The sequence below is a fragment of the Osmerus mordax genome, chromosome 3 (assembly GCF_038355195.1).
Source record: "Osmerus mordax isolate fOsmMor3 chromosome 3, fOsmMor3.pri, whole genome shotgun sequence".
Classification (NCBI taxonomy): domain Eukaryota; kingdom Metazoa; phylum Chordata; class Actinopteri; order Osmeriformes; family Osmeridae; genus Osmerus; species Osmerus mordax.
In genome coordinates this window covers 6,706,153-6,719,851 of record NC_090052.1, presented here as the reverse complement: position 1 = coordinate 6,719,851, position 13,699 = coordinate 6,706,153, and the positions used below count along the sequence as shown (strand labels likewise).

The 13,699-nt window shown below is 44.5% G+C and overlaps 1 protein-coding gene and 1 long non-coding RNA gene across 2 annotated transcripts; one reads left to right on the top strand and one right to left on the bottom strand.

Annotated features, from left to right (window-relative positions):
- Positions 1-799: 799 nt before the first annotated feature.
- Positions 800-1,675, top strand: LOC136941304 (uncharacterized). The gene is made up of 6 exons (XR_010876477.1): positions 800-843; positions 914-987; positions 1,103-1,153; positions 1,230-1,304; positions 1,405-1,524; positions 1,631-1,675. It is a non-coding gene; the product is annotated as an uncharacterized lncRNA (long non-coding RNA).
- A 424-nt stretch (positions 1,676-2,099) lies between these two features.
- Positions 2,100-4,060, bottom strand: LOC136940293 (putative nuclease HARBI1). Its single transcript, XM_067232347.1, has 5 exons — positions 3,628-4,060; positions 3,431-3,546; positions 3,175-3,286; positions 2,874-3,096; positions 2,100-2,235 (listed from the first exon to the last, which is right to left on the bottom strand). The coding sequence occupies exons 1-5, from the start codon at positions 4,058-4,060 to the stop codon at positions 2,100-2,102; spliced, it is 1,020 nt and encodes a 339-aa protein (XP_067088448.1).
- Between the last annotated feature and the right edge of the window lie 9,639 nt (positions 4,061-13,699).

Sequence of the window (13,699 nt, the reverse complement as noted above, 5' to 3'; positions counted from 1 at the left end):
ATAAGCTAAATGCGTAAGTTTTGGGAAAATGTATAGGCTCATCTTAAGTGCCTCATTAACCCAATCAGATCACATTTCTTTAAATGTGCCTGCTGGCAGTAGGCTTAATGGAAATTAATCATCGAATGAGATCTTGCTAGCGAAAATAATGATCTCAACTCCTACAGAATAAGGAGGCCTAGATAAAACCAAGGCCAAAGAGTATCTAATTGATACGAATTCATAGACACTTATGATGATGTATGTACTGAAAGCGCTTATTTATCATGTACTATATATGTGCATATGCATGTATGTGTAGATGACCATATAGAAGTATGAGTTTGAATATGCATGTGCAAATCTGTGTATGGGCGGATCACAGTATATATGTAGGCTATGTATTATTCAATCAATTGAAGCAGTGAAAAGAAACTGTGTTAGATTCTCTCCGTATCATGAGTCCACTTTAATCATTTCCAACAATAATGATATGGTATGGTGTACTAATAACACTGTCATATAATTATGAGTGCTTTCAACCCCCATGTAGTTGCAACCCAGCCACTAAAAGAACTTGGGAGCAAGTTAAAGTGAAGCACAAAAACATCATTCAGGCTGGTGAGTCAATACAATATGTGCCATGGTAATGTATTGAACAGCTTGTCAGTGTCATATCCTTCATATTTTAGCAAACAAGAAAAAGGCGGATATGCTGAAGACGGGGGGAGGACCCCGAGGTCCTGAGCTAACCCCTGCTGAGGAGCTGGCCCTGGCCAACAACAGGGCTGCCAATTATGCAGGGCATAGCTGGGGTCAGCTCCTCTGGAGAGGTGGTGGCAGGAGAGAATCCGTATGTCCAAGGTAGGTGCACTTCATTCTATGAGTTTCCTTCATAATTAGTCATTTGGTTAACCATCGTCACATTTTGCAGTGGCCGGAGGTTCGATCACACTCCTGCAGCCACCTCCCAATGTGTTGTTGGTCAGGGGAGAGGAGCCCACTGATGTAAGTTGATATTTCTGCATCATTGTGTAATGATTCGAAACATGTTCATAGTGTGTGTCTTTTCAAACCGAAGGCACTTTCCCACAGTTCCTAATAATTCCTAATTCACTAACAGGAGGTTGGTCTAGACGATGAGGACACACTTTCCGCCTTCTCCAGCGATTTGGTAAATGCAAGTTGTGTTAACTAATACTCCTATCCCACTCACTCCTGGCACTCACTACATCAATGCATTCCTTTAGGCAAATCCTGCTGGACCACGGCCTGCTCCGCCGGAGCCTGGCCCTTCTCGCTCTTTGGGAACTGGGGATGGGGAGGTGAGTTCTCATTAAATACCCACACATTGTGAGGTCTGAGTTTAGTTGGCCTCTGACCACCACACTGAACAAAGTTATGAATGGTTTGTCTTTTTTCCAGACTGACACTGAAGATGTGCGCACGCTATACAAGCGCTACTTGCGTGCCAAGATTCACAACCTCCACTTAAGCTCAATTAAGCTGGATTTGGAGGTTAAATTGCTTAAACGGCAGCTGAATGTAAGTCTAACCCTGTAAAGCAAAGCTTTGGCTAAAGTATTTGTGAGCTTTGCCATGAATTGTAACTAAACTGAAAATCTTATTTCTTGTGCACCTTCATTTACAGGATAACCAATAAAGGGGGAAAAAATAAAGGCTTTATTGTACAACATGGATCTCTTACATTATTCTTCAGCATGTTCCTCTATTCAGAATCAGAATGAATAAGGATGCAAACTGCAGTGCATTGTGTGCGGGGGTCCCAGAGTCAGTGTGGTGCAGTGGGCTTGTTTGTGAGCCCCTTGTTACATTTACATTTAGTCAGCAATGATCCTGCTTGCTCTCTTGCTGGTCCTGGAGTGGAACAGGTCAGGGTGGGACCAAATGATCTGCTGCAGTCTGCCTTGGTCCTTGGCAGTGAAGGTGCAAACCAGACTGAGTTGGGATGGACTCGATGATGGCTGAGGATGGACTATTAATGGGTAACTTAAAAGCAAAGAGGGTGGCTAACCAAATAAATGAAACATGCAAACATAAAGAACATGAAATGAGTCCAACATTACCCAAAGTCATCTGGACAGCTATCTGAAATGATGCTAGGCAATTATGTCCCTTGCAGCCGGTCCAGACCGCTCATCGAGATGGATCGGTTCCACATCGTCCTCAGGATGGGCCACGATCACTTGGACCCTCTCCCTCCTGAGAGTGGCCACATTGTGGAGCACGGCACATTACATTTACATTTACATTTATTCATTTAGCAGACGCTTTTATCCAAAGCGACTTCCAAGAGAGAGCTTTACAAAGTGCATAGGTCACTGATCATAACAACAAGATAGCCAAAAAACATCGCGAGTAGCCAAAACATGAAGCACACATTGTGAACAACCAAAGTAAGTGCCAAAGGGAAGAACCATAAGAGCATGTAGTTAAACAAGTTACAATTAAACAACATGAACAGCTATAAGTGCAAGTGTACCTGTGGAAAAAAGCAAGCAACAGTAATAAAACAATATATCACAGCGAGAACAAAAATTTTAATCAGTTACCACTAACCACAAGAGCAACAAGTCTCTAAGCAAGAGTCATTGTGATCCTTGAGGAAACTAACATCGGGTCAAGCGAACCGTTCCTAAGTACCGTTGTACTCCCGGAACAAGTGCGTCTTGAGCCTTTTCTTGAAGGTGGAGAGACAGTCAGTGTCTCTGATGGAGGTGGGGAGTTGATTCCACCACTGGGGGGCCAGACAGGAGAAGAGCTTGTGTTGGGACCGGGCGGTCTTGAGCGGTGGGACCACCAGGCGGTTGTCTGAAGAAGACCGTAGGTGGCGGGTGGGGGTGTAAGGCTGCAGGAGAGACGGACTGGCACATGCCACTGTGATCGCACAGGCCCTGTCCGGTTCCACCCTCAGCCCCCGCAGACAATTAAATCTGCCCTTTAGTAGGCCAAAGGTCATCTCTATCCGTGCCCTCGTTCTAGCGAGAGCACCGTTGAACCGCACTTCAGGGCCTGGGGCTGGCTCGGGATAGGGGGTCATGAACCAGGGCCTGCAGGCGTAACCCCTGTCTCCAATTAGGAGCCCATCATAGTTACCTAGTATATGATATGAACAATGTTGGATCACCTCTACATAAAATAATCAATTTCTGAATGACATGAGATTTGCTATACCTTGCTCAAAGCTGTGGCATAGTGTGGAGTCTCGGAATATCCGGGAGTCGTGGACAGACCCCGGCCACTTGACCTCAACATTTGTGATCAGGCAAGTGGAGTCACAGATCATCTAAGATGAATTGCAGTCAAGTCATGGGTATTGTACAGTACATGGGTAGCCTACAGCAGGCAATTGCAAGGTCCATGTCTATTGTCAAAGACAAATGATTGTTTTTAGAGCAATGTAATTTGAGGAAAATTATGTAATAAGAACCTGCACATTAAGGCTGTGAAAGCCCTTCCTATTCACAAAATCTGCCTCGTTTGGCCCAGAGGGCTTTTTCAGGTAGATATGGGTGCAGTCCACTGCGCCAATGACATTAGGAAACTCTGCATAATGATAAGCTCCGTAATGAATAGTGATAAGAATGCATTTTCATGAAATGGTCAAATATTTATTTACTCAATTACCTGCAATTGCATAAAATCCCTCTTTGATGTCATTGACTGGGACATGGCCTGGGAATATGATGAATTTATTCATCAGCTGGTTGAGCGCCAAGTACACTTTTCTTACAGCAACGCATGCTGCGGCTTTGCCAATGTTTTCTGCATCGCCTACACTGTATAAAAATGTACCTGACGCAAAAAACCTCAAGGCTATGCAGAGAGTCTGAAGCACAGTTAAAGCTCTGCTGCGGCGTGTGAGATTTGCAATGTACGGCCCGAGAAGGTCTTGCAAATAAATGAGTCCTTGTCGGCTGAATCGATATTGCTCAAACAGAAACTCATCCGTGTGACACAAAGGATCTTGGCGATCGCGAATAACTCTATCGGTATGGAAAGCTAATCGAACTAGAATAGCTCCTTCGTCAACTGGGTCTCTCAAAAAGGGAGCTGCCATGTTTTCTTTCGGGGGTGTGGCAAGCTTATCCAGCTACACTTATGTTAGCCTGCTCTGGAGCAGGTTAGTGCTAATTGATATGTTACCATGGTGATTTATCCAAAGTTGCTTCCACGAACCAAAAAGAGGGGCGTTTTTTATCTTAGCCTGAAAATTAGCTCGCTAAACCGCTTAGCGAGCTACAACGAATACCACCCTGGAAAACCAATACCAAACATACCAGAGCTCTGCCACAGCTCAACACAAAACCAATCCTCTCTCACACTAAACACACAGAAACAAAGGGCTTTTAAAGGGAACCGGTTGATGGGAGATCTGGAACAGGTGTGGCGACAAACTGATGACCAATTGGACCCAGGTGTGCACATCTGATGACCGATGACATGGGAGAACTAGAGAGGGTACAATTTCTGGGGAAATTGTAGGGTGTGCTTGCTTGCGTCGGTTGCACAGGCGTCCGTTTTTTTATGACATTTTTACAACTGATATTTCTGTATATTTTATATAAAAATACATACTTATTATTTATAAATATTACATAGATTTAAAAGCATTTTTTTTTTGCTGCTCATTTACAACTCAAAATACGAGTGAAGTGTAGAATGAAATAGATGTCTTCTCATTTCCCCTGCAAGAGGCAGCCTCATAGCTGAATCAAAACTAATACATTTGGTAGACCGGTGTAAAAAATTGACCTAATCTCTATGACTTAAGTCCTTTTAAGTTTTTCCCTTCTCGTGATATTTTCAGGCATTTAGCCTACTCATATTGCATTCATTCATGAATAAAGAACCCCCTTTGAAGATTATTCTACGACGTTACCAGCAGTAGAAGATGGAATCGTGATTCAAACAGTACCATCTGCTAACTGAAAATATGCCCCCCAAAACGTAAATAAGCTTGACATTTATTTAGTGGAAAATCGCTCATTCATAAAAAGCTCACTGGTAGCGATCATTGTCAGTAACAACGCAAAATGCGATATAGCCCTGTGTGGAGAAGCTGCCCCGTAAATTCTACTACTACAGTACAGTACTAGACTACTGCTGTGTTCGTCTTGGTAGCGATTGCGTTGGTTGAATTTGATTCAACGTTCCGTTGTACGGTTTAGGCTGAAATTAATTATTTTCATGAACAGATTGACAAAGTTTAGGCTGTGGCAATGAAGTTCAGGTTAGTAGTCAGATCTTTTCACCTATTGAAAGACTTTTGATTTAAGTAAGGGGACTGCCGAACATGTTCTGTCGCCGTTTGACTTCCTAAACAGCTGTGTAGATGTTTTTGTAGTGTGCCTCGCCTAGGCTACAGCGTTGCAGTGAGCAACACTGGTTTGAAACCACAGGTAATGATACTTTCACCAACAAATCGTTTATTTGTAATGAAATGTCATAATAAATCCTACAACGAAAATGTATTTGTGAGGAATGTTTATTTTAACGATTGAAAACAGATGCATCATAGACCACTGTAGTATGTGTTGCCCGGGCAACAGAAGCTGATGTCATGCTAATGCTTCAGTGAAATAGTAGACAACCGTTTCCGAAAGTAGATGTGGGCTTACTTCCTTAACCCTTGTGCTGCCTTCGGATCACATGACCCAAAGGTTCATAACGAACCATCGTTGTGTTTACCCAATTTTACCCAATACAAAAAAAAAAAAAAAAAAAATCTTTTAACCTTCGCAATGTGGGGGGTCTGAGACAGCCCAACGGTTAAAAGAAAATGCTTCACTTTGTTTTTGTATGCGGTAAAGTTGTCGCAATACGACGGTGGGTCACAATGACTGATAGGTCAGAATGACCCGAAGATAACACAAGGGTTAATAATATCAGCTAATATTGTACGTTACATTTCACAATTGTGTTTCACATCACAAAGTAAAATGAGTAAATAGTTATCACCCTGGCCTCTTTGCTTGTGGCGTTTCTGCAGCTGCCTTGCAGTAAAGTTATAGTTAGCCTAGCTATCCCCCAAGTTAACAGATGCGAAACGAATGTTCTGCTACAGGTAGTCACGAGTGTTTTCGTGACGGTAGTGACGTTAGTAACGTCAGTGACTGTGGCTAGCAAATTAGCCACCGTTAGCTTCACTTTTCGCCACAAAAACTTAACTTGAGCCTAAACCATGCAACGGAACGTAAATAAAAATACAACAACTCAATCGCTACCAAGACGAAACTTTTGACACCTAGGTCGTCTATGTAGGCCAAATAATGACGAAGATTTAGGGGTGTGAAGAGAAACAATAATAATAAATATAGCTGCAAGCAGCAATGTGGTGGCCAAGCAGGTCAGATAAACCAGAAGAAACTTTCGACATCTAGTCACTGCGGTGTACCTGGCTTATTTTGCAGTGGCTTATAGTCTCGCTAAACAGAGAATCAGAGACATGACAAGCTTGTCAGTGTTGGCTGGATTTGAACCTCTGACGTTGACGTTGCCAGGACACCAATTTATCCTAGTGAGCTATTCTCAGTGCTGGAAATCAGATTTCAGTGACTGCGTAAAAATATAAGGAATTTTTCCTGTGGCAAGCGGTTGTCAGATTTTTCCCAAGTTTAAACAGCTGTAATTCAGTTCTATTTTGACATGTCAAGGTGATTGTGGTCTGAAGATAATCTGTGCCAAATTAGGTGAATATTTGGTAGTCACCAAAAACGTTTTATTCGTTCATTCAAAATGGCGGCCACATCAATTCAGCTGGTATCACAATTGAATATGTGTCAGACACGGGATGGCCCCCTAGAGGTTAGATGACACAACGTTTTGTGGACCTCTTTGAAACAGGGTCCCGAGCACCTGTACCAAGTTTGTTGTCAATTCAGCAAATATTTACTGAGATATGATCTTCATCGCCGACTTTGATCAGCTTTACCGGAATGTGAAAAGGTTTGTGAGGCTTGATCTGAAGATAAATGGTAGAAAATGTTTGCTTATTGCAGCGCCACCTAGAGGTGAAATGGCATGACCTATTTTGGACCTCTTTAGAACAGAGTCCCTAGTCCTTACACCAAATTTGGTGTCAATGCAGTAAAAGAGGTGCTGAGATATGACCTCACTTCTTTTATGGTGGCTTGGTTGACGACTTTGATTGGCTGTTCCAGTCACAAGTGTAGAAAATCAAAAAAACATGTGATGTCTTTTGTGAGGCTTGATCTGAAGATAAATGGTGCCAAATTTTTGCTTATTGCAGCACCACCTAGAGGTGAAATGGCATGACCTATTTTGGACCTCTTTAGAACAGGGTCCCGAGGCCTTATACCAAATTTGGTGTCAATGCAGTAAAGAGGTGCTGAGATATGACCTCACTTCTTTTATGGTGGTGGCTTGGTTGACGACTTTGATTGGCTGTTCCAGTCAAAAGGTTTAGATAATCAAAACACGTGATGTCTAGTGAGGCTTGGTCTGAAGATGATCTGTGCCAAATTTGGTGAAGATTGGACAAACCTTATAGGAGAGGTAGCGAAAAAACTTTATATTCAAAATGGCGGCCACATCAATTCGATTGGCTCTAACTAACAAACTGTTGCGAAAATCAAAGCTCCAGGGGATAACTTTTGTGAGGCTTGGTCTGAAGATCATCTGTGGCAATTTTGAAGAACATGTTGTTAACATTCAAAATGGCGGAGAATCTATATGACTGGGTATGACGTCATAGAGTGCGTTGAACTTGTCTTGATCCAGGGAATCCAATGATACCTCATCTTGGAAAATGCGGCATATGGTTCAAAGGTAACGTGTGTAAACACACCTTCAACCTTGACCCATTGGTGGCGCTAGAGGGTTGGAATGGGAGACATGAAACTTGGTGAAAGTGATGAGGGGACAGGTCCCAAAGAGTGTGCCAAATTTCACAACTTCTGACCATGTAGTTCTAGGGGCTGCCTTAGACTCCCATGGCAGATGTATAATGATAATAATAAATATAGCTGCAGGCAGCAATGGCGGGTTCCTCCTCAACATTGCAAACCATTACAAAATTGACATGACACAGACATGTATTTCATACATGTACACAACATTTCAAGACAATTGGATAAATGGCTGATTTTAAGTCATTTTTTGAAATTCTTCACAATTTGTCACTGTAGAGAAATAGCCATGCTGTTGACATTATGGGTTCTTGAGATTTTTTTGTTCCCCATTGGCAATAAGGCATGCATACCAACTTTCTGACATCTTGGCCTGATATGGTCAAAATGTCACCCTTTTGAAAGTGACAACTTTGAAGCGTGTTCTGTCAGGCCACCTGTGCTCTGGTCAGGCCCATCATGCAGAGATCCATTCTTTAAAAGCTTTGATTACAACAATAACTTTATGAAAGTGAGGATACACTTCACTAAAGGAAGTGTGTAGGTTATGTACTACTACTGCTTGCTCTGCCCACACACTTTCCCCATCCATGCTGTTTCCCACTTTACCAGCGCAGGTCATGCCAAGGCATAAATGCGGCAGCCGAATGAGTATTAGAAGTAGCCCAAAAAACATACCATACACAGTGACTGAAACTGGTTAGAAGACCATGGCTATTAGAACTCTACCTGAATTGAGCTCTCTCTAGAGTCTCAGTCAAACAACTGTCAAGAGTCATGTAGGGAACTGGACCAATGTGTAGCTAATGTCCAGCTGTTAGCAAGTGTACCTTGTGATGGTACAGCAGCTTGACAATACTTTATCATGGTCAGACTCTCTGATCCCATTAAACTACACAACATGCACAATCAGGGTGACCAACAGTATTATCTTAAATAAAAAACAGTAACATTACATACATTTAAGTGAACGAACACAACAAATGAAATCCCTTGCACAGCTGTTGTAACCAAACTATTTTCCACAACTATTTGCGTTTTTGGTGTGCACTGCATGCTGGGTACCCAAGGGCGCTGACGCTACAATATTTATTATCTATCTGTCTTCCGGCTGTGTAATATGACGAGATGCTAGCGATGCAAACATGAAAGCTTGTCTCGGGGGGTCATGCATGTGATCTCACTACAAGCTTTTGATTAAACGTGAGGACTCTGTTAGCAAAGTATTTCTATTCATGTTTTGTTAGTGATTGAATGGTAATGTCAGCTAGCTAAAACAATGTTAGTTAGCTTGGCTAAAATGGTTTTCATAGCAACAGATATCAACAAATCAGATCAATCTAACTTTATTCAGAAGGGGGGGTGGGAACATATACACTAAAGGTGAAATGGTCGGCATTGTTCTGCCTTGAAGCTGCGTGCGCATCCTCATTGTTTGTAACCACCAACCCATCTATATGTAAAGATAACATCTAAGCTAGCAATTTTGCCAAATTTGACTGCAGCTTTTTTACACCATATGTACTTTGTTATGGTTTTTGAGTCAAACAACTTGCTAAATGATTAAATGTCTGTGAAATTTCAAATCCAACTTTAAATGTATAAAAGAGAGAATTAAACCTAGAGGTTTAAAAGGCTACGTTTGTCTAAACTGACATGCACAAACTCAGAGCACTGAGTTTCAACATCCATGTACACATTTTGTCTCTATTTTTTACTCTACTCTTTAACGCATGACTATGTTTAACTTAATGTCAGCACCTCTCTGTCACCAACTGTCTCTGGAGTGGAGGGTGGGGGCTTCTGATCTAACAAATTACACCCCTGAACTTTTAAAACAGATCTAATGGCCTACTACAATTGTAAATATCCTATGGTTTCTTCTCCGATTGGGCCTCAATACAATGTCATCTAATATTTTCTGCCCATTCTGCACAGTTTTTGGGGACTTTCCACACCAGCACCCTTTGCCCAGTCCCTCTATTATGCCCTACTACATGTGTTTTCCAACACCAGTTACAATAAACCCTGGGCAGGGACGGTGCCAGAGAATTTTTAATACAGGTGCTGAGGAGGTGCTAGATCATTGAAAGGGGGAGCTGTGCAATTATATATACATATAATACAATTAATAAAGAAGCAGTACTTCTCTTGAGTGGTTTTTATTCATATGAATAATCATTGGATTCAGGTCAAAAGTCTATCGCTTGAACTGGTTTCATCACTTAAGACGCAAAGTTAGCAGCTTGGCATACTTGGGACATGGAAAGGATTAAACATGTAGACTTTCATCAAAGTCAAAAATGCTGGTTTGTCCCTTTTCATCAATGTCCTCAAAAAAGCAGTCTGCAGAGCTACTGTGTCTGTGGGGTGACTGTCTGTCTCTGGAGGGCTGGCAGGCAGGGGCAGGCAGGGGCAAGCAGGGCAGGCAGGGCAGGGCAGGCAGGCAGGGCAGGCCAGCTGAATGAAGCTGTCCAGCTAGAGAGGGGTAGTCCAGCAAGGGGTCTGTTGTTGCTTTCAGCATCCTGTATTGAACTCTGTTGAGCAGGCCTCTGCATGACCCTCCAGACCTGTAAAAGTGAAGAAAGGATCCATGTCAGTTCAGTTGTGAAAAACGCAGCTTTTTCCATCGACACTTGACATAAACTACAGTTTTGACTGTGAAATGCAGTGGCATTACTTGAACTTGAATCCAAATGTGTTGACCTGATGGAGACCCATGCAAAGTCACTCAAAACACGGGTTCAATTCCAGGCTCTGGCAAGAGTATTTAGCTCTAAACTGGTCAATATATACACATCGGACAAAAGACCAGCTGGACCTTTGCCTGTAAACAGTGATTCTGACTGTCAGAGACCTTTAAATAGCCTGACTTACTGAAAATGGCAAAACTAGCCTGGCTAACGTAGGTTGCTTTCTCAGGGCATATGACGAATGAAAGAGGCTCGCCTTGAAAAATCAGATATACTGGCTATCTTTAGCAGGCCCTTGTCTACAAAAAGCAGTCCTCCCTGACGTTTTTGGAGTAGAATTGAGTGAAATACAAAATTGTTTACACAGGCTAACGTCAAAACAATGTACCCCCGGGACGCAGTATCACTCCAATTGCAAGTCCACAAATCACAAAAATAATCGGAGCATCTGGCTAAAAGCACAATTCCCACATCTCCTAAAGGCTGCCCTCCTCAACCTTTTTCGTGTGGACCTAACTGTAAAATGGTGAACTTATGAACATGACGCGACCAAAACATGGCTGCCGCCTATGCAGTCTCCCTGGCGCATAGGCTTATTACAAAGACTTTCACGCCCCAAATCAAAATTCTGAGCCGACAGGTCTGTGGGGAATTGCTTTTTCTCCTAAAGGCTGCCCTCCTCGACCTTTTTGATGAACAATTCGCAGAGATGCAAAATGATTCACTCATTAAAAACACAGAGGAAAAAAGCTAGAGCGTTATCGCCCACCAGGCCCGCTAGCCGACTTTGTGGAGGAGCTGGACATGCTCCTCAGCGTCCTCCCGGATGATGGAACCCCCCTGATAGTCCTTGGGGACTTCAACATCCACCTCCAACGAACACAGGTCGTCGACTTCTTGTCTCTCCTGACCTCCTTCGACCTGACGCTGCTGAGCACACCGGCGACCCACAAGGTAGGCAAACAGCTAGACCTCATCCTGACACGTAACTGTATCACTGACTTAACCTCTGTAACCCCACTGCATATTTCTGATCACTACTTTATCCAATTCTCTATCTCTCTCCCTCCAACTCCTTCTACCTCCCCTCCCCTTGTAACTTTCCGGCGCAACCTCCGCTCCCTATCCCCCTCCCATTTCTCCTCTATTGTAACATCCTCCCTCCCCCCCATTGACGAGTTCTCGTCCCACCCCACTAACACTGCCACCGACACCTTGTTAACCACTTTAACTGCATCACTTGACTCTCTCTGTCCCCTGTCAACCAGGCCTGCACGATCTTCTCCCTCCTGCCCGTGGCTTACGGATGTTATTCGTGAAGAACGGTCCACCCTTCGGGCAGGTGAGAGGAGATGGCGCAAGTCCAAAGGCGGTCTGGACCTTGATAAGTATCACTCCCTCCTCAAATCCTTCTCTTCTCACATAACTGGTGCTAAAACCCTCTACTTTCTGAACAAAATTAACTCCGCTTCAAACCCCCACAAACTTTTTTTTACCTTGTCCACCCTTCTTAACCCACCTCCCCCACCCCCTCCCTCCACCCTGACAGCAGACGACTTCTCCTCCTTCTTTGAGAAAAAAGTCGCCGACATTAGCAGTCGGTTCCCTAAACCCACCTTTCCTACCCTCTCACCCTCCATGACTGACCCAACTAAATGTCTAGACTCTTTTTCTCCCCTGTCTGAGGCAGAGATCTCTGACCTCATTCTCTCTCATCGCCCCACCTCCTGTCCCCTTGATCCTATCCCCTCCCCTCTCTTTCAAACCATCTCCCCCTCCATCATAACTTTTCTTCATGTCCTAAACTCCTCTCTTACCTCTGGCACCTTCCCCTCTGCCTTCAAACAGGCTAGAGTTACCCCTCTACTCAAAAAACCCTCCCTTAACCCTGCCATCCTCCAGAACTACAGACCGGTATCACTTTTACCCTTCCTTTCAAAAACAATTGAACGTGCTGTATCTAACCAACTGTCTAACTTTCTCTCTCAGAACAACCTGCTTGACCCCAACCAATCGGGCTTCAAGACTGGCCACTCCACAGAGACTGCCCTCCTTTCAGTCACCACTGCCCTCCAGTCTGCCAGAGCGGCTTCCAGGTCATCCGTCATCATTCTGCTGGACCTTTCTGCAGCGTTTGATAAGGTTAACCACCAGATCCTGCTCGCCAGACTTTCTGAGATGGGCATCACTGGCACTGCACTCCAGTGGATCTCATCCTACCTGTCGGGAAGATCCTACCAGGTTTCCTGGGGAGGCAAACTGTCAGGCCCTCGCCAGCTCTCCACTGGTGTCCCACAGGGCTCCGTCCTTGGACCCCTCCTCTTCTCTCTGTACACCACCTTACTTGGACCAATCATCACCTCCCATGGCTTCTCCTACCACTGCTACACTGATGACACGCAGCTGTACCTGTCGTTCCCCCCGACCGATCCGGGGATCTCAGCTAGGATTGAGGCCTGTCTCACAGACATCTCCGCCTGGATGACCAAGCACCACCTCCAGCTGAACCTCGCCAAAACAGAACTTCTCATTATCCCGGCTAAACCCTCCATCTCCCACGATCTCTCAATCACCCTGGGATCTGCGACGGTGACCCCTTCATCCTCTGCCAGGAACTTTGGGGTTACCATGGACGACGAGCTCTCCCTCACGGCCCACATTGCTGCGGTCTCCCGGTCGTGTAGATTCACCCTCTACAACATCCGGAAGATCAGGAGATACTTGTCTGAGCACTCCACCCAGCTGCTAGTCCAAGCACTTGTCCTCTCCAAGTTGGACTATTGCAACTCGCTGCTCGCTGGTCTCCCAGCATGTGCAACCCGCCCTCTTCAGAGGATTCAGAACGCGGCGGCCCGCCTGGTCTACAATCTACCCAGACGCTCCCATGTTACCCCGCTCCTCATCTCTCTCCACTGGCTACCTATCATGGCCCGTATCAGATTCAAGACCCTGGTATTGACCTTCCGAGCAGTGAACGGGACTGCACCCGTCTACATCAAGTCTCTCCTGCAGCCTTACACCCCCACCCGTCACCTACGGTCTTCTTCAGACAACCGCCTGGTGGTCCCACCGCTCAAGACCGCCCGGTCCCAACACAAGCTCTTCTACTGTCTGGCCCCCCAGTGGTGGAATCAA

Bases quoted from the DNA above. Each gene is read 5' to 3' on its own strand.
- LOC136940293 (XM_067232347.1), bottom strand. From the start codon at position 4,060: ATGGCAGCTCCCTTTTTGAGAGACCCAGTTGACGAAGGAGCTATTCTA. The intron at 3,547-3,627 runs GTAATTGAGTAA...ATCATTATGCAG, and splicing joins GGGATTTTATGCAATTGCAG to AGTTTCCTAATGTCATTGGC. The intron at 3,097-3,174 runs GTATAGCAAATC...ATCATATACTAG, and splicing joins ATGCCACAGCTTTGAGCAAG to GTAACTATGATGGGCTCCTA.